This window comes from Strix uralensis, chromosome 3, assembly GCF_047716275.1.
Source record: "Strix uralensis isolate ZFMK-TIS-50842 chromosome 3, bStrUra1, whole genome shotgun sequence".
NCBI lineage: Eukaryota > Metazoa > Chordata > Aves > Strigiformes > Strigidae > Strix > Strix uralensis.
The window spans coordinates 86,013,519-86,032,623 of NC_133974.1; the positions used below are offsets into that span (position 1 = coordinate 86,013,519).

Consider the following 19,105-nt stretch of genomic DNA (forward strand, 5'->3'; position numbering starts at 1 on the left):
CAAGAGCAGTAAATATAGTTAAAGCAAGACTAGAAAATATTGTTTTAACCAGCAACAAGAACAAATAAAAACCTTGTTTTCTAGCTTGCTTCCATATTGGGAAAATTGGGAATGGAGTCCAAGGTTTACAGTTGTGATTTCTTCCGTGTAATCAGTTTCAATCAAAGGTATCGGTGTCACCCTCAGATTTTGAGAAACTTCTGATCTGACTTCAAAGTGGTCTCTGACTTTTGTCCAGGATTTCTTTTCATTTCGATGTCAATATATTAGTAATGTTCCGAGGCTAAAGAAACTAAGGCTTGATAGCCCAGTATTGAACGTGAATGCAGGAACAAATAATTGATTAGTTACAGATGAAATCCTGCAGATGAATGAAACTTAAGATTTGTACTGCTGGATAGTGTGACTGTAAGGAAAGGAAGAGATCTGAAGTAATCAGAAACCTGATTAATACTGTCAACCCTGTTATAAGGTTATGTAGAGAGTGTTTTCTGAAATGAGCTGCATCTTGGAGGTCAGGCCAGAATGGGCTGCCTGCGTCAGTGGCTCTGTGATAGAAGACTTATAGTACATGACACGCCGTGTCTAGCTTGAATCCTTTTCTCTGGATTAATGTGTAACATCCATACTGTGCATTTAGAAGGCAGTTTTGGCTTACTGCTTGTCATGCATTCTGTTGTCAGTCTTCTCTTCAATAGCATGTCCTAACAAAATCCAGATCCAATTAAAATCTCTGAATAACAGTCTCTCTGTGTAAAGAAGACACATTCTAAGGATAACAAGTGACATTTCCTGCCTTTTCTCCTTTCATCAGCTTTGAAGTAAATAATGTAACATAAAAAGATTTTGATATAAAGCAGTATGAATGAGTATTTAAGCAGTATGAATAAGTATATAAAGCTGAAATATATATTTCAAGGGTAGGGAGTCTTTCAACTGATGCCCAATATAGATGAAATAGGCTGTATGATAGTTCCATTTTGAAGTAGTTCACTCATATTTTTACTAAAATTTTTAGGAACATTTTGTAGCATTTTCTTAACACTGTCAGAAGGCTTATTACATATAAAATAAGGCTGATGTTGATCTTTCCGTATTACATTGTTATCATTCCCATAGGTCTCATTTGTTGCATAGTGTTATTTATATACACAGCAGCAACTCTGCATATAGAAGCATTGGCAGTAATTTCTCTTTGATTTCTGTGTCCTAGAACCCTCCTGGCATTAGGCTGCCATGTTGGAATTGCTGATGAACGTGCTGAAGAAAAAGTGAAAAAAATGAAACTTCCAAAGAAGTAAGTTGAAATACAAATGTATCTTTTTGTTAGGCAGTGTGAGTTAAGCAAACTGTATTTTAACAATCTGATATTTATATTGCTAGTTTTATTGGTACTTGGATATGCATGTATACATATAAATTTTCAGAAATTTACACACACATTCATTCACACCTTTTCTTTTAGATGTTTATGAGGTTAGGTTTTCTGTGATTCATTGAAATGTCTGACATTTATTGTTACGTAGTTCTTTTATATACGGGGTGTACTGCAGAAACTTGATAAAGGATTTTTACAGCGAACTTGCCAATATATTTTGCTGTGCTGCAAATATTTAAAGGTAATCCTTTTGAAAGCCCTAGAATGGCCATCCAGTGACTTGAAGTGGAGAGAGCTTGTATAGGTGCCTGACTTTTTTTCCTGAGAGATTGGTTGGCACCAGCATTGGTAGGACTGAGCTCAGGCTGGTATGGTACAGTGACCTCCACTACCATGCCTCTGAAACCAACAGTCATGGCCCAGCCAAGGTGCCCTGGCTTCATCCTTAGCACCAGTGTACCCCCAGTTTGGGGGAGAAGAATTTGGGAACTTTAACACAGTTGAAAGTAAGGGAACTGTATTTGGTGATAAGCATATGACAGCCCTATGGCCCAACATACATTTCAGCCCATGAGATAGAGGAAGATTATAATATGTATAAAACCAGAAAGGTAAAGGTCACAGTTTCAGTATGAGAGAACTTCTGTGTGTTCTGTTATTCCTGAATTTAAATTAGTAATTTAGTTTCCTTGATTATGACGAAGAGCAATAAGTGCTGGTTACAAAGTTGCTGCCACCAGTAGCAACACGTAGCTCTTTTCAGGGATGTGCTCTGTGCAGAAATAGATGTTCCTCTGCTATCGCATATCGCCGTTATTCACAGTAACCTTTCACTGACCCATACCTTCATATTGCATACACTGTGTCCCTAAGGCCAGTATAATAACCCCAAGCCCATGTTTAACTAAAGCATGCCTTCCTTTTTCCTTTTGTGAGCCAAAAGCACATGCCCCATTCTGGCAAGGTTCTTGCAGGCTTCTGGGTAATACTTACTACAAGGTAACTATTACGAACCTGGACCCTCAAGTCTTTGATATATACTGCACTGAACTGATTTACATACCACTGCTATCACAGTTTCAGAATCCCTGATGTGGACACTTCACAAGAATGAATGAGAATAAAAGCAAGGGATTTAAACTAATCCCAAAGTAACTGCATATATGACTAAAAAGAAGAGATACCTAGGGCCTTCTGTATTTTTGTTCTGAATTTCCTGGGCAGAAATGTATATGCGTTTACAAGATTGTTCAAGTGAATTAGATTTGATGCTATTGAAAAACTGCAGCTAAATCTCAAGTCTGAAGAAATTCAACTTCCTAATTTAAGAAGAGTAATAATGCTGAGTCTCTTTTATGTTATTAACAGTCATAACTTTAGAAACCTGAGGTCCTACCATACATACCAAGTCAGAATTTTGATACCTCACATACAATGGATGGAAAAAATGAGTAAAAAAGAAAGAAGAAAAATCGTGGCTACATTCTTATTAGCATCAGATGTTTGGTGAGCAAAAATGGAGCAAAGATTTCATGATCTAGATACAGTTGTGCAGCTATAAGGCTGGATCACATTTTTTGTGGGATAGTCCTGGAGAGAAGGGTTGCTGTTTCACAGTTAGACTAGACTTAATCATAACAAAAGGTTACAGGAGGTAGTGTGTGAAAAGCTAAATTTTTGATGGGAGAAGAGATGTCACTTCCTGTGTTTGCTAGTTATTTCTGTTCTGTAGGTGATACAAACCCATTATCTCAACACTTTGTCAATTTTCCCATGATAATCTATTAAGTTCTCATATCTGCCTGACACAAAAACTTTATTCTATCATGAAAAACAAAAGCAACAAACATCACTTGAATGTAATTGGCCTATCTGCTCTACTTCCTAAGAAATTTTTCAAACTTACTTTGTATATTGTCTGTTTTTAACCCTTTGCTATTGTCTTTCCTGCCATCCTCTTGTAACAATGAAGATTGTAAAATACTAAGAACAAGTTTATATTTGGGTCAGTCCTAGAGATTTTTGGCATCACAGCCACACTGGTTACGAGTTGGGGAAAATCACATTTTTAATTGACAGTTGTGTCAGAAATTTGCCTTTTCTAATAAGCACCACTTCACAAAATAGCTTTTTGGACCATTTTGAACAGCTAGCTAAAGTGTATTGTAAACACAACTTTTATTGATGGAAATTCTCTTTATTAGGAAGTTTTTTCCTGGTATAACTTAAGGTTTTTGAATAAAGCATCCATCAATAACCTTTTATTTTAAAATACCTCGCTGAAATATCCAAAGTCTTCATTTTAACAGATTCTAAATATTTAGTATTTCTATGGGTTAAAAAAAGAGTCTAAATGAAATGGGAAAGGAAAAAAGAATTGTGAGAATGAAAAGAAAAAAAATTTAGAAAGAAATTTTCAGTGCTTAATTTTCTCTTGTGAAACAACTCATGTAGACTGCTGAAAATCTTTGATCGAGAGAGCAGAGTATGGGCTAAGATCACTCGAAAATGTATCTACCACTCTTGCTGTAACTTTAGGTGGTGGCACAAATAAAAATTCCATAATGCATGTTATAAATTAATGGCAGATCAATATGGTAGTGATAATGTCCTGTTGAAGCAGTTAATTACTTAAAAAAAAATTTTAATGTAAGGCCAGCAGAGATATTGAACAAGATAATACCAGTAAGATACTGATGAGCAGATGACTGGGCAGAAGCTGGGGTCTTAGCTACCTGTTTCAACTAGTAATGTCAGTCTGCAGCTAAAGACAATTCTCCAACATAAATTTGTACACACAATACGCTTTTGATATTTTCCTTAGTATCCATTGATGCTTATCTTTGACGAGTATTCATTTGCATCCTGAAGTAAGGTTTACGCATCCTCTGTGACAACATTATGAGCATCCTTATCCAGGTTCTTTGACCCTGCTCTTATATTGAATTAGCTGTGGCTATTGTAGCTTTTATATGCGCAATGTAATGCTTGTGCAGGGGAGTGTGACAGGAAGGACTGCAGTAATTGCCAGCCTGACAAATATGTTAATTCTGTATGATTCACTATTTCCATTACTGTCTGGTTTTACTCATCTCACTGAAGCCACTTCACAGCTACCCAAGGAGAGGTAACTGTGAGGGCAGTAACTGTGAGGACAGCTAGTTTGTGGGAGATAGCAGCACAGCCGCCAACTGCTTGATTAATTCTGTAATAGAAATTTGCTGATTGGTAACTATAGGAATAGTTGATTTTGGATTGACGTTCTTGAATTGTTGTTTTCAGACTTGAATTTTTTTTTTTAATGTGGTAATTTTGAAGAAAAATCCAACGTCATGTTTATAGATGATAATCCCCCTTAAATACTTGTTTTCAATTAGTGATTTCAACCAATAATTTGTTTAAATGGGTTTTAGAATAGTTCTCACAGAAGAGAATTAATTAAGATTTGTAAAGTATCTGAGTATTTTAGAATATAAATGGGGATAAATACGATTTCTTTTTCTGGATTTCTTTCTGCCAATCCAAATAAAGAAAATATAAGAAAATGACAAAGTTGTTTAGAAAATAATTAGACAATTATTTAAACTAGCCATTCTTTAAACACCCCAACTCATAGAATTTCAGTGAGAGAATGTTGTGTATTTTCCACAGACCCCTTTTGTTATGACCAAAATAGCACTTTGTTTTGTCAGTATGTTCAAGGAGAAATACTCTGGGATAGTCAGGGCATGTCCACCAGCTCCGGCCTCGTCTCTCCTGGGGCTTCAGGGAAGCACCAGTGCTGGCACCTGGAGCACCTCTGTGTCCCCACCAGCCTCCGACCTTAGTGTCCGCCAGGGTGTTTTTCACACTTTTTTCCTCACTCCTCTCTGCCTGTGGAGCATTTTGCCCTTTCTCAAAAATGTTTTCCCCGAGTCGCCAGCAGTGTGATTGTGGGGATCAGCTTTGGCCAGTGGCGGGTCCCTTTTGGAGATGGCTGGAATGGGCTGTGTCCCTCACAGGGCAGCCCTGACCTCTCCTCACAGAGGTCGCCCTGCAGCACCCCTCGCCAGCACCTGGGCACAGACACCCAGTACAGCCTGTGTCTCTCTGCTGCCCTCCTTCTCTCTTCCTGCTCCCCTTCCTCTGCATATCCCTCATCAGCTGAGGTAAGGGAGCCAATGTCCACTGCCATGGTGGTGCCGCGTAGTGTCGTAGGTTTTCATTGTAAATTTAGTAAGTCCTGATGTGCAGCATCCATCACCACATGCATTATGGCCTTTATTGAAGGTGGTTTTGGTCATAAGTAAAGTGGGCGATGACTAATTATTTCAGTGGGAACAATTACGTAAAAGTAAACAACACTTTGTTCTTAGGAGTGCTAAAAATAGTGAAGAAGCTGTCTCTCTGTTCTGAAGTCATGCTTAAATTTTAAATATTTGCTCCTGTGATTTGAAGGATAGTTAAGATATGAATAAGGTATGACACTTCTTTTCTTTGCAGTTTCTATTAGTTTTTTCTTACTGAAAAGTAACTGCACGTTCTGTGTTTTTTGACAGCTACCAGTTGTTGAGTGGATATAAGCCTGCTCCCATGGATCTGAGTTTCATCAAACTGACCCCCTCTCAAGAAGCTATGGTGGATAAACTAGCAGAGAATGCTCACAACGTGTGGGCAAGGGACCGTATAAGGCAAGGCTGGACATACGGTATCCAGCAGGTAAGTGCTAACTTCTGTCACCTGAAAAAGCACTTTTCTATTGAGATATTTCACAGTTAAATGGGAATGATGGGGATACAAAAGCAGGAAGAAGCAGCTAATGAATGCGAGTCTGTCAGTCAAAGAAAGCAAAAATACATCATTAAAGTGATCCTGCTTAATCTAGCACAATGGGATTCTTCTTTCACAAGCAGTATTAAAATATTGGTGGTATATTTTTGTATGCTATCTAGATTTCAGGATGAGAAAATTGCATGCAGGAAGCTAATATGCTCTAGTATTTTGGGAAATGTAAACATTGACTTTCAGTAGGGGAATCATTTGAATGTTTGCAGTCCTTGGAGTTGAATAATTTTGTTTATGGCGGAAGATCAGAATGTAAGCTTCTAGTAATCACTTTGTTAATATGTTGTATTTCTGGCAGAGGCCATGTTTAACTGAGAATAGTTAAGTCAGTCTCCAAATTCTGGCCCTACTTTAGTGTTTCTGTTTCAGTGAATAGGAATGCTACGTGGTAGTTATCACAATGTGAGCATGGTGGATTGTTAACAGCAAAACTCAGGGCCTTTGTTTTCTTTAAACAAAAAGTTGGGTGTACAGTGAGCCTTATTTATTATTTTTCAAGACAGCTACTATAACAATTTTCCCTTAGGAGTCATATTTTGTATTATTTTTGACATTATTTGTGAATTTTATATAGAGAAAGGTGTCTTCTGTTGATAAATGTGTGGTAGCATATCACAGTGAAATTTTAGGAAAATTCACCCCTTGGGGGAAAAAAAGGGTTTTCTTGGTTTTCCGCTGGGCGTAAACCATCATTATTTTTGCAAAAATGAGAAACAGCTGTTCTGTAGGTACATACTCTTTCCTGCCTACAAACAGTGTCTTTGTTTTTGACAAAAATTCAAGTTATACATTTCAGTTCAGCACATTTCAAATTTTGTTTTTTTACATGACCAAAACTCATTCTATTTGTAAAGCTTTTGTATATTAAAAAAAAAATAAATCTGGTATTATATATATATTATGCTAAGCACTTAAATTTACCTCATCACATTCTGACAAAGTACATTTATGTGACAAAATATATGCTGCATAGCATTTCAGCATTGTCCATTACAGTATCTTACTATAAAGCTCTCATTTTGGTACTTTGTAAACTATTTAGGAAATCTGTGTTCCGTATTTGGCTCTAAGCAGACAATGAGCCAAATCTTGTGTTTGCAGACTGGAATGTATCTAATATGCTGTACTAGGTAGACACTGAAGATAATTCCCTTGCTTACAACCGGATTAAATTTTCCCCTAATACTGCATCTTTGAGTAAGGGGAGGTGGCTCTTTGAAGCGCTGTTAACATTTCTGATAGGATATTAACCATGAGAAGTGTTGGAAGTGATGATTCTCTGTTGTCAGGTAGGGGAAGCAGATTAATTCGTTTTGAACCCACTATTACAATCCTGTGTTTATGGAGGCAGTGCACAATTTATTTCTAGAATGAGTGTCTGTATGTCTCTAGATGCTCAAAATGAGTATTAATGATATATTAAAGAATGCACTCAATAATTTACACCATGCTTCCCATATTTTTTAGTCTTCCAGAAGTCAAACATTTTCAATACAGGGCCATGACAATCAGGAGATTTGAATTGAATGAAAGTTGGGAAATAATTACAGCTTTGATAGAACCCTGACATATCCCAAAATTAAATCTAGTTTTGTATCAGAATTTATTGGTTAAGGCAAAGTTAAGAAGGTTTTGGAATCAAGTGCATCTCTTAGCTGATTATGTTTCTGACTAGCATTGGGAGAATTTATACCCACAAGTCATATGTAGTAAATAAAGTTTCTTAGATCTTGAAGACAATTGACTTACCCTGTGTATCTGTATGTCTTTAAAAAAACCATGTAATTCTGAATTAGTGAGGTAGTAAGAAAGGCAGTTGAATGATGCTGTCAAAGACTTTTCCATTGTTACTGGATTGGGAATGATAAGCAAAACATAGTGGGAGTGGGTGGCAATGAAAAAAAAGTTTCTCCGTTACATCTACACAATGTCTTTATACATTGTCTTTATGTATGTTTTGATGTGTCTGTTGATACAGAAGGTTCTGCTTTTGAAGAGTTGTGATGTGATTAGTAATAAATCATTAGTTTTATTAGGGTTCCCAAGAGGCAGTGCAGTTGCCCCAGGCAAGAACTTGGTTTAAAAAAATAAAATAAAAACATTGATTAGACAAATCTAGTATGAGATGTAGCCTGAAATTAAACACTTCAGCTTTATGTCAGAAGAATCATGAAGTCTGTCTTACGTTCTCAGCACTGTGCCTGATGAAAAAGACTGAACTTACTGTTGAATCTAAAGCATTGTCACCCTGTGAAGAGACATTTTTGAGGCTGACTGGGAAAGAGCAGAGGGAAAAAGGAGGACTCTGATCTATGCACTGAACAGCTCTCTGTATTTTATCTACTGACTCTTAAAATACAGACTTGAGGGTCAGCCTTGGAACTCAGGCCTCCTCTAGACTTCCTGATAAATGCCCTTCTTGCTGGATGACAAAGCTCAACATCCAAATTAAATCTGCACTCACTTATTACAATTTATAGTCTGGTGTGAGAAAACTCATGGAAGATAGAGGTATAGTTTTGAACCCTTAGTCTTGTAATTACTGAACTGTGTATCACTCTTTTTCCACGAGTATTTTAAAAATTGACACCTATATCCTCAAAGGTATCTGACTGGACAAATATGAATTAGATATCTAAATCCATTTTGATGGCCAAGGACAAGTTGTTATATAAAGAGGTTATCACTATCACTGAGACCTGCTAAGTTTTAAAATAAAATAGTAGCCCCTGCTTAGGGTTTTGGAGATGTTTTAAGCAGGCTCTGATATTTACTACCAGGTTTTGCTCTGAGAAATGCTTCTGCTCTAAATCTTGACTGAGCTTAGGTATATGATCAGTATTGAACTGTTCTTCCTTACCAAAATGAAAACAATTATGGGCATGCAAAGAAGAACCTGGAGAACTTAAAAGTAAAAAGCTTAAGTGCCTAGGAAGCTGATCACGTTTGGAGTTGGAAAGCCACTTAACTGGAGTTTTGCAGTACTGGATGCTTCTGATTTAAACATACAAATATTTTGTTGGGTCTGATTCATTCAAACCGACTGAAGACTTTTGTGTGCCGAGTGGGGCACTGTTGTTGAGAATGTAAAACAATGGTGCAGTGAACAGTGCCATAGTTATGCTTTCAAGCGAGGATGGTTGTTAAAGATCATCAAGAGCTCAGAAATATTCATGACCCTCAGGAAACAGGTCAACAAGATCGGCAGTATACTTTACTCCCTTATTCTTGGGAGACAAATTACAGTAATCTCTTGTATGGTTAAACAGGTAGATGACGTCCTTGAAGACTTTCCCACCAATAGCATCTCCTGTAGAAGCTGCCATGCTTGGGGTGTTGATGTTGATTTCCTCTTAATTATTTTTGTCTTTTCAAATAATTAAGTTTATTTTCTTCTGGAGAGAAGACAGACAGCTGAGCTCCAAGAGCGCTTACAGTGTGCAGATAACAAATACCATTCATTAGAAGTCAAAAGAAGAGGGCAGGATAGCAAGGTGCTCCTTTCTGGGTGCAGTGCAAAGATGCTTCCCATGTAGCTGACATACGTATCCCATGGCAAGCTGCTAGCTGTTGTCCACACTGCTATGTGCTTCTGCTTGACTCCAACAATGGGTTTGTTTCATGGGCTACATTTTGTCATCCCATCATATTACTGTGACATGTTACAGTACTGTAATAAAGTGACATGAAGTTATGTAAATACTATAAACAGATCTTGCAGACCTATGAAATAGTTTCCTAAGGGAAAGAATCTTACAGATATTTGAAAGTAGATGAACTAATCACTGGGAAATATGTTGTAAACAGCAATTGTGCTGTGGCTGTAGGATGGATTAGATGATCTGGTATGTCTGTTGCATCATGAGTGCGTCATCATTTTGGGATTATATAGTATGAAAAAATTAAAGGGATACTGTCAAGTAGTTAATGTATAAACCATTTCTTTCCTATTATAAACTGGTGGGGAAAATACCTTCCAAGTTCCAGATTTTTTTTCTTCTTTTAAATCCACCGCTGCTTGTCAGGATTCTTTCTTAACAAGCGATTGCTGCTCTTCGTGCATGACTATACACAGTATTTTTGTTCTGCTGCTGCAGAGCCAACCAGCCAGCCAGCAGAGGGAGCACAAGTTAACTAATAAATCCTGTTCCCAGAACTGTGCTGACAGCTGTGATGACACTGATCACAAACAAGTAAGTATTTTTCAGTAGGACAGACTCACAGTAGCTTATTGCTCCATAAAAGGAGCAGAAGGAACAGGTAGGAAAAACACATATTTCTGGTTAAAATAACGTATTAAATAACAAGGGTAAGTTGAAAACCAAGCACAGAATCAATCAGTAGGAAAATACTTGACAGTGTCCCTTTAAGGGAGAACATGATTGCCTGCAGGTTGGTGTTCTCTGAACTGGGGAACTGGTAAATGATCAAAGAGAAATAAGGGAGATGGATACAGGCAAAGGAGCAGTATAGCCTTGGTGTAAATCAAAATAATCACATTTGTGCAATGAGAGAGGGCTTTTTTTTTTTTTTTTTGTTCATGTATAGATTTTGCAATTATGTCCTATCATAATTACTTGGTTTTTGTAGGGGTATTTTAAAGGAATTTTTCATATCAAGCTGATTGAAAAATAGCGTTGAAGTATAAAAGAATGCATTTGTGACTAAAGCTTCACAATCAGATGGAAAATATTCAGAACTCACATAAGTTTATACGTGAACTTACAGTATTGGTTGATGCTCATGAAACTCTGATGTAGTGTATACAGAAGAATCCCAACTTTTATGTAAGTAAGGAAAAGACAGAGAGAGAAAAAAGTCAAGCTTAGAAATCAGAAAGCAAATGAAAATAATTTCAAATACATTAGCCACCCCTTCCGTCTTCCTGAATACATGACTTTTAGGTCTCCCCACTGATTGTGGGAGTCACAGCCAAAGATTCTGACTTTCAAATTTTGCTTATATGCATTGTCACATATGCAGATAGCTTAGTCAAAGGTTGTATTGTGTGTTATGTCTGAAGAACCTAACAATCAGAAACCTCATTTATATTTAGAAAAAAAGTATTAAAAACTCCCACAGCTTTAACAACTGGTTATAAAAATCAGCAATCTAAAAACTTCTTCCCACTGTGTGAAGAGCATCTTAAAGATGCTCTGTGCTTCCTGTCCTAGGATAATTACTCAGGACTGTGAAGCATCTATCAAGTCTGATTTCTCTTTGGCCCAAAAGGCAAGACAGTTTGGTCTTTTTAGGTCAGGATCTTACTTTTTTGAGATTTTTGCAGAAAGCATATGACATCGCTGTTTGATCAGGAGTTGGTCTTCTCAGACTGCCTAGTGCTGCAATGCAAGAGAGGCAGTGTTCTGAAAATTCAGGATGAGGAAATATAGACGTATGGGAAAAGTCACAAGTTGAAAGCTTGACACTTATTTTGTCATTAAATATATATATGAAAAGGCGTCTCATCCTTGTAAAAACTACTTAGCTTACCCCACTTTTGCATTTTACATTATTTATAGTGATATATTCGTTCCTTCCATTTATAGTCAGGGCACATTTTGCCAGGCATTCTGTGTGGGTATGGTCCTCCGTGAAGGTGGTAGAAGCTGTATACATATTTTTAAGGATACACATACTTCCTAAGTAAGAACTCAGCTGCTAGTATGCCAGGTTGGGAACACAACTTCCACTTTGGGTGGATACGTTTAGGATGACGTTGCCAAGAATATGGCTGGTTGAGGACTTTATTGTGCTTTCTAGTTTTAATGACTCTGGAATCTTGAAATGGCTTACTTAGTAAATACCAATTTAGAATTATGTTTTTCTTTTTTCCCCTATAAAATAATTTTTAATTTTAATGGTTTATGGTTAAACATGAGCTGCCATGATAAATGCTGAAAAGCTAGACCTCTGGATAACAAGATATGAAATGTATGGTGTAGGTAAATGATCCTGGTAACACTATATATGCTTCATGCTCACAGAGTGGCTCACTGAGCTGAGCCTCTGACAGCATTGCTGGTAGGCTTGCCAAGCTCACCAGGCAATTGCTCAGAAATCTTTGTGGAACTGCAAGATCCACGGACACAGCAGGAAGCAGAATCAGTTCACAGCTGTGGAATGAGTGTTTTCTAATAATGCAAATGAAGCTAGGAAAACAGCAGCATGTCTGTCTCACTGAATATGTGCTGAAATACATTTGCTTTGTGCTTGTCATTTAACAGCCTTGGTTATTAGAACAAAATCATTTCAGTACCACACAGAATATGTATCTGTACAGCTTTAACTTTAAATCACAAAACTTATGATCCCATTAAATTATTACCATGTTTTTCCTGCACACTTCCTAGTCTGTGTTTTCATTTTTCAGTCTTTTCCTGTCTTTCTTTTTGATAGGTGCTTATTTATGTATGTTTCTGGTGTCTTTTTGTTCCTTTTAGTCTAGCGATCTGTGCTGTTTCTGAACTTCTCAGAGCTTTGGGAAGGCCCAGCAGTGCACAGGTTTGCAGTATCACATTTATAGCTCTGAAAACTATATTATTCTTTATCATTTCAGATATCTTTTAGCGGTTTATATGAGGCTTTGTTTTTTTTTGTTACTGAATTACTTCTGAAGAGTACAACTTTATTACACACACTGTATCTCTTAATAGGTTCTACTTTTTTAGAGTTGCTTATAGAATTTGACTATGGTTTTCTATGCTGCTGTAGACAGTATGGACACTCCTCGTTTTGTTCTTCTCTTACCTGATATCTGTCCATGCAAGTTGCAAGACCAGTTGCTAGATCCAGTGCACTAGAGTTATCTGCATGTCGCATACTCACTGAATGAATGAATGCAGTTCTGCACCTTAGTTCCCAATGTGTTTCCTCTGTGAATAATTTTGCAAGTGTTCATTACCTGTAATTGAAGTTTTAAAAGGCTTGTTGATATTTGTTGATGTGTGTGTTTAGGTATTTTTTCTGTAGTTCTTTTCTATTACTTTTAAGAGCTATATTCAGTTAGTGCCATTGTTGACCAATTATTGCCTATTTCAAATTCATTTATACCCTACGAATAAATATATTTGTGCCGATTCAAATAATTTTTTGTCTATCATTTGCTCTATATGGCAAAATCTGTAGCGTACAAAGTATGAAGTAATACTGACTTTTCATGGTCAGTGTTACATCAATCAAGTTTAACATTATTTATTAGTTCATTCCATTTATAGTCAGGGCACATTCTGTCAGACATTCCAATTTTTCATGGTTGCAGTGCTTTCTTTTACTTAAGTAACTCTAAATTAAATTCTAAATGACTAATGCAATGTTTGTGTTACATTAAATTAAGACAAAGCTGTGTAATAAAATATATAGGCTTTTTTCTTTTTCCTTTTTTTTTTCTTTTCTGTGATAGGATAGGTTCTGAATTCAAAACTAAAGCATTATGTAAGCTTCATGTATGCTACCCATCTCAAACCATTTGAAACAGAATCTTGTCAACAAACTTAAGTTTTGGGGGTTTTTTGTCTTCTGGAGGAGATCTGTTTCTTTTTCTTTCAAATTGTTGGTGAACGAGTAGTTGTCAACTCTGTACAAAAATGCAGTCTTCTGATGAAGCATTAGACTGTCGAACCTGGAAAATTCTGGTAAAAAAAATTAAAAACTTAGGCTGAGTTTTACTTCTTTTAACAATCTGCACTACAAAACAATAACTTTTCTGTGGTGAATAGGAAGAACTAAATCTATGTCCTAATTGTAAATGTACTCAATAAAAATTACCACTCTTAGCTAATCAGTTTTCTTGTTGATTTGATTGTGACTGTGCAAATCTCAGTAGAGGATCATTCTTTTGATTAGCTACACTTAAACCACAGAGGTGCAGATGATAGTACAAAAACTTATGATAAGTGTAACAATAAGAGTTCTTAATTCAGCAATAAGGAAAATGCTCAAAATTTAGATAGACATATCACAGGAAAAAAAAAAAAAAGAACAAAATTATTAAAAGAAAAATCCCTTCTCATATTCATTTTTAAAGTAGCAGCCAAAGTCTTGACTGGGTGAAAAAGGTCACAATATTAAATAAAATTAGACCCAAGGAATAAAATCTGTAAAATTGAGTTTGTTTAATACTTATGACTTTTTTTTTCTCATTCTGATTTTTTGCTTAGGCATTTTTAAAGGCACTTATATTTCATTATCATGCATTGTTATCAGCTGGTTGCCTGTATGTTAGTGTGTGTTAATGATTGCTATGGCAATTACCAGTGCATTAGTCTAACTGTATATCATGCATAAGAAGTTTCGTAATTGTTGTTCCCAACTTCTGTTTCATATTTTTAAAGACAGTATTTCATAATATCTTCTGGACATACAGTGTTTCAGAGGAATTTATTTCTCTTTTTATGTCCTTTCCAAGACAAATAACTAAACCCATGGTTCTTCATCTCAGATGTTAATGTGATTATTCTTATATCAAATAATAATTTCTTCTAACATTTACTTCAACATTTGTTTGGTCCATTCTGTTGCGGAAGCAGCCCTTTTTCACATCTGCCAAATTAAATATTGGAAACACTGGGATGTCAGCTTGTGTTTGGAATATTTATGTAAAGTAGTCCACTTAAATGGTCCTTGTGTTGGCCCTGTCACTGTCCTTCCCACTGAACGTAACTGGAATTGATATGATGTGGTAATTAGTGTCCCCAGCAATGCATTATTTTTTTCTTTCTGTTAGCCCTTTTAGCATACAGGTTCTGATTGTCCCGCAGTATTTCTTCTCCTAGAAGGATCACTGGTAGGACCAGATTTCATCAAGCACTGGTTCATAACTGCACTTTAATATTTACTCACCATGATAAGGCAAAAGGCAGATAGCCTTGTATCTAACCATTTAAAGGACAACAAAAGATGCCTGCAAATATTTGTCAGAATGGATGTGCCATTTCTTTTCTGCCTGCAAAGATAGAATGAAAACCACATACATTCTTAAAAGGAGAACTGTGAAGCTATAAAAGAAGTAAGATACTTCCACTGTAGGCACTGTTTTCTAAAAGAATAGGCCCTGTTTTTGTGTTCCTTAATGAGTCTGACCAGTCATAAAAGCCCAAGAGAACAAACAGCAAGTATTTTTTTATATGTCCAGCCTCTAATTCATTTATTTTTAAAAATATGAGGAAGAACATGGAGAGTTCTTTGTATGGTTTCTCTCGCTGCCAACAAATGCTGACAGGATGTGAGGAAGAAAATGTAGACAAGAAAACAATTCTATTTGTCACTAAAAATTGTTAGCCATATAAATAGTCCAGATAAACTATGCTTTCAAATAAGATGATTTTGCACTAGAGGAAAACTTAGTCAATGTTGTGTTAATAAACCTAAAATACAAAAATTAAACCTTACCAATACATCAGTTTCAGCTGGTGGAGAGGTTAAATTACCTATTACAAAAATTCTGCACATTAACCACACTAATCATATTGTTACAAGACCCTTTATTTTGGAAAAATACATGCTTTAAGTGTTTGACATAGTAAGGCACAGGTCTATTATCTGTTTTATTATTAATTAGTATTGCACATATGTATTAATATTTTTTTATTAGTAGCATTTTGTTCTTCTTTTGTTTATATCTTGTTTATTCTTTGGTTTTTTTATGTATCTTGTTTAGTGCCATAATTATGAAAACCCTATATATTTGTGGTACAGCAATGTCTCTGAGCTTTAGTTACTAGCTTCTTGTTGTGGTAGCTGCTTCATAAACAGTGTATGAAATATAATCTCTTTGACTTTTCAGTCAAACTCTTTGCAATTATGCTTGTTGTTTTTGTTGTTATCCTATTAAGTAAATCTGTTGGAAAATGAAAGCATGTATAAGCCATGCAGTTTCGTTTATTTGTGTATTACTTGCTTTTTAGTAAATTCAGTTTTGTTACTAGTTTCTAGACAAGTGAAAACTCTTTGAATTTGTATTTGCAGTTCCATGATTTCAGTTGGCATAAATAGTATTTTTATACTGCTGCTATAGCGCAATTTTGTCTTTAAGACAAAGCACAGTTTCTGAAATTGAATTGATTTTTCACACTTACGCAGGATGTGAAAAATCGACGAAATCCTCGCCTTGTACCTTATGCTCTTTTGGATGATCGGACAAAGAAGTCAAATAAAGACAGTCTTCGGGAAGCAGTCCGCACCCTTCTAGGCTATGGTTACAACCTGGAAGCTCCTGATCAAGATCATGGTAATTAATTTTGTTGTTCTTCTCCCTTGGAAAAAAAAAAAAAAATTAGAATATTCCACTCCACTACTGGATTTGTTGGTCCACTAAAACAATCTGAACAGGTACAGTGTCTCCAAAGCTAATAGGTACTTTTCTCCATCTTCTGTTGTTTATATTTCCCTTTGATCTTACTTTCCTTGTTGTTTCCTTTTCTTGTCCTGTGGCCTCAAATGAGGAATTACAAAATGAAACATTTTAAATTTTAAATCAGTGATACAATTTCTCTGTATTTTATACACTTCCTTTCACTCTTCATTTTGTAGATTTGATAATTCTGATGAATCATAATTAAAAGTTTAAGAAATTTAAGTCAGGATTGTGAATACTACAAAGCACAACCCTAAAATACAGAAAATTGGGAAAATATGTTTATCATCTTGCTCAATATAAAGTCTTATGTCAAGGAATAAAATGTATGATTACACTTTATATATATGCATAAATACCTGAAGTTCCCCAACTGAAAATTAAGTTTTTAATTAAAAACTTTAAAATTAGTACTATATTGGTTATTTCAAGACAAAATATCAAAATTGTTAAGAAAAAGATCATATAGAAGCACAGTAGATGTGAATTTTATATTCCTGCAATTTTAACTCTAAATAATGAAGAATTCTACAGTTCATGTACAATCTTGTATTTAAACACTTAAAGCTACAAGATTAAATTTTCGAAGACAAATGCCTACAAACCAAATTTCTGTGAATGTGAAACTAGGAGTCTAGAATTAGATAGTCTGTTAGAGCATTTAAGCTTCCTGGACTTTCTCAGGTCTTTGAAATTGAATAGACTATGAGTGAATTTTAACTCATTTCTTACAAATGTTCTCTTCAAATTACATCATTGCCAGATTGAATATTTTATTGATACTGCAGGCAGTATTTTCAATATATATTGTTTGAGACATCCTAAACAGGAAAAAAATGGAAAACTATATAAACTTTTCATAAAGAAGTTTTAAAGGAACAGTACACAACATCTACCTCGGTAACTGCAGAATATAAAACGTTAAAGTAAAAGAAACCAGGACACATAATGTACAAATAAAATAAATTTGCTTATAGATTTTGGCTTTTAAAACAAAAGTTTTCTGTCATGCTGAGATCAAGTTGTAAGATGGAACATAAGAGGGGGATGTCCTTGGTACTGTACTATCATTGTGGAACACTAACTGCACATAGAGAAAGGAAAAGGTAACATAACAGATATAACCCCTCAGCAACCATATCTAGAAGTTCAGTTGGAGATATGGAAATACAGAATAATTAAATCAAAATTGAAACTTACATCCTTAAAATGTTAGCAATGTGTGGAAAGTTTGAGAAATGTGTCTAAACCCTATCCTATCAATATATTGATTAATAAATTATTTTTCCTGCTTTATATATAGAGCTAGTATTGTTAAATTTGGACCTATTTAGGCCATTAGACCTTCAGTAAAGCATTTCTGCAGATTTAGCTCATACCCAAAATGTACACAGAGAACCTGCCATTTTCAGTTTCTTTTCCAAAGCACATACATGCTCTGATCCTCAGCTTTCATGAGACGCTGCTATTAAATTACACTTTTAAATATGAGGCATCACTGATACTATGAGTATGTAACAAGGTTGGATTGCTGAATGGGCAAAACAGTGTTTCCTAGTGGAGTAGATTGTGTTGGTGGCAAAATACCATGGTCTCATTGTTAAATCTACCTATGCATAGTCTAGAGAGTTTAAGGCTGCTGCATAATCTTGTAATTTCTTCCTCTCCCACTGTGGGAAGGAAATGCTGCATAGAGAGAGCGAGTATGGCTTCTGCTTTGTTCTGAGAAGGTGGGTTGGCTAGTATAGGAGGCTTTTGCTTCCTGTGGAGATAAAGGGGCTGCCTAGTTGTGTAGGGTGAGAGGGGAGACAGCACACTCATTTTCCACAATGTCCTCCAGATCCCACTGAATTAATATCAATCCCCTTTCCTCATTTACAGCTCTGAGAACCATGTGCCCCTGCCTTTCCTTGAGAATGAACTGCTGGAAATTTTTTTTTTCTCCTTACGATGCAGAGATCCTTGAGCTAGTTTAGTGCATGGAGTTACTCATGAAATGTAAAGAACACAATTGCAATTAATCCTTCCATCTGAAAAGTGTCATCAATCCTGTTGCAGAATTCCCAGGGGAAGGGACCTGCAGAACAGTATCCCACAAACTGGTCTTTCTTAAACAAAAGCTGGAATTGCATTCAGCAAAAAATTTTTATAATAATTTTGGGGATTTAAATTTTACAGTTTATGAGCTTCTCAAGTTTTTGAGATGCATAAAACTTGTTATAGGGGTCCTGTTTCATCAGCCAAAATCCATACTGTTATTAAAGGTTTTAGAGCCCTCTAGTGGTGTTCTGCATCTCCATTCATTAATTTTATTTTAAATGTTGATTTACAAAACTCTATAGCATAATTTTTTATGTTTTATTATTATTACTACCATTATTACTTACTGGATTCCCACAGCAGCTGTATTTTTGGGGTTCCTTAGAATCTAGAAAGCATTAGGTTACTTAGAATCTAAAAAGACAACAAATTCTCAGTTCCCATGCTTTATGGTGGTTCATCTCCTGTACAGATGAGATACTGAGGGTCTTCAGAAGTATTTTTAAGAC

General features: G+C 35.7%; 1 protein-coding gene across 15 annotated transcripts in view; it reads left to right on the forward strand.

Annotated features, from left to right (window-relative positions):
* Positions 1-19,105, forward strand: part of RYR2 (ryanodine receptor 2) — a 441,080-nt gene that overhangs the window by 251,111 nt on the left and 170,864 nt on the right. For all 15 annotated transcript variants that reach the window (XM_074863209.1, XM_074863211.1, XM_074863214.1 and 12 more), the window contains 3 exons: positions 1,214-1,297; positions 5,917-6,076; positions 16,283-16,430. In XM_074863209.1, the coding sequence (XP_074719310.1) occupies positions 1,214-1,297; positions 5,917-6,076; positions 16,283-16,430 (392 nt within the window). The remainder of the gene's footprint in view (positions 1-1,213; positions 1,298-5,916; positions 6,077-16,282; positions 16,431-19,105) is intronic.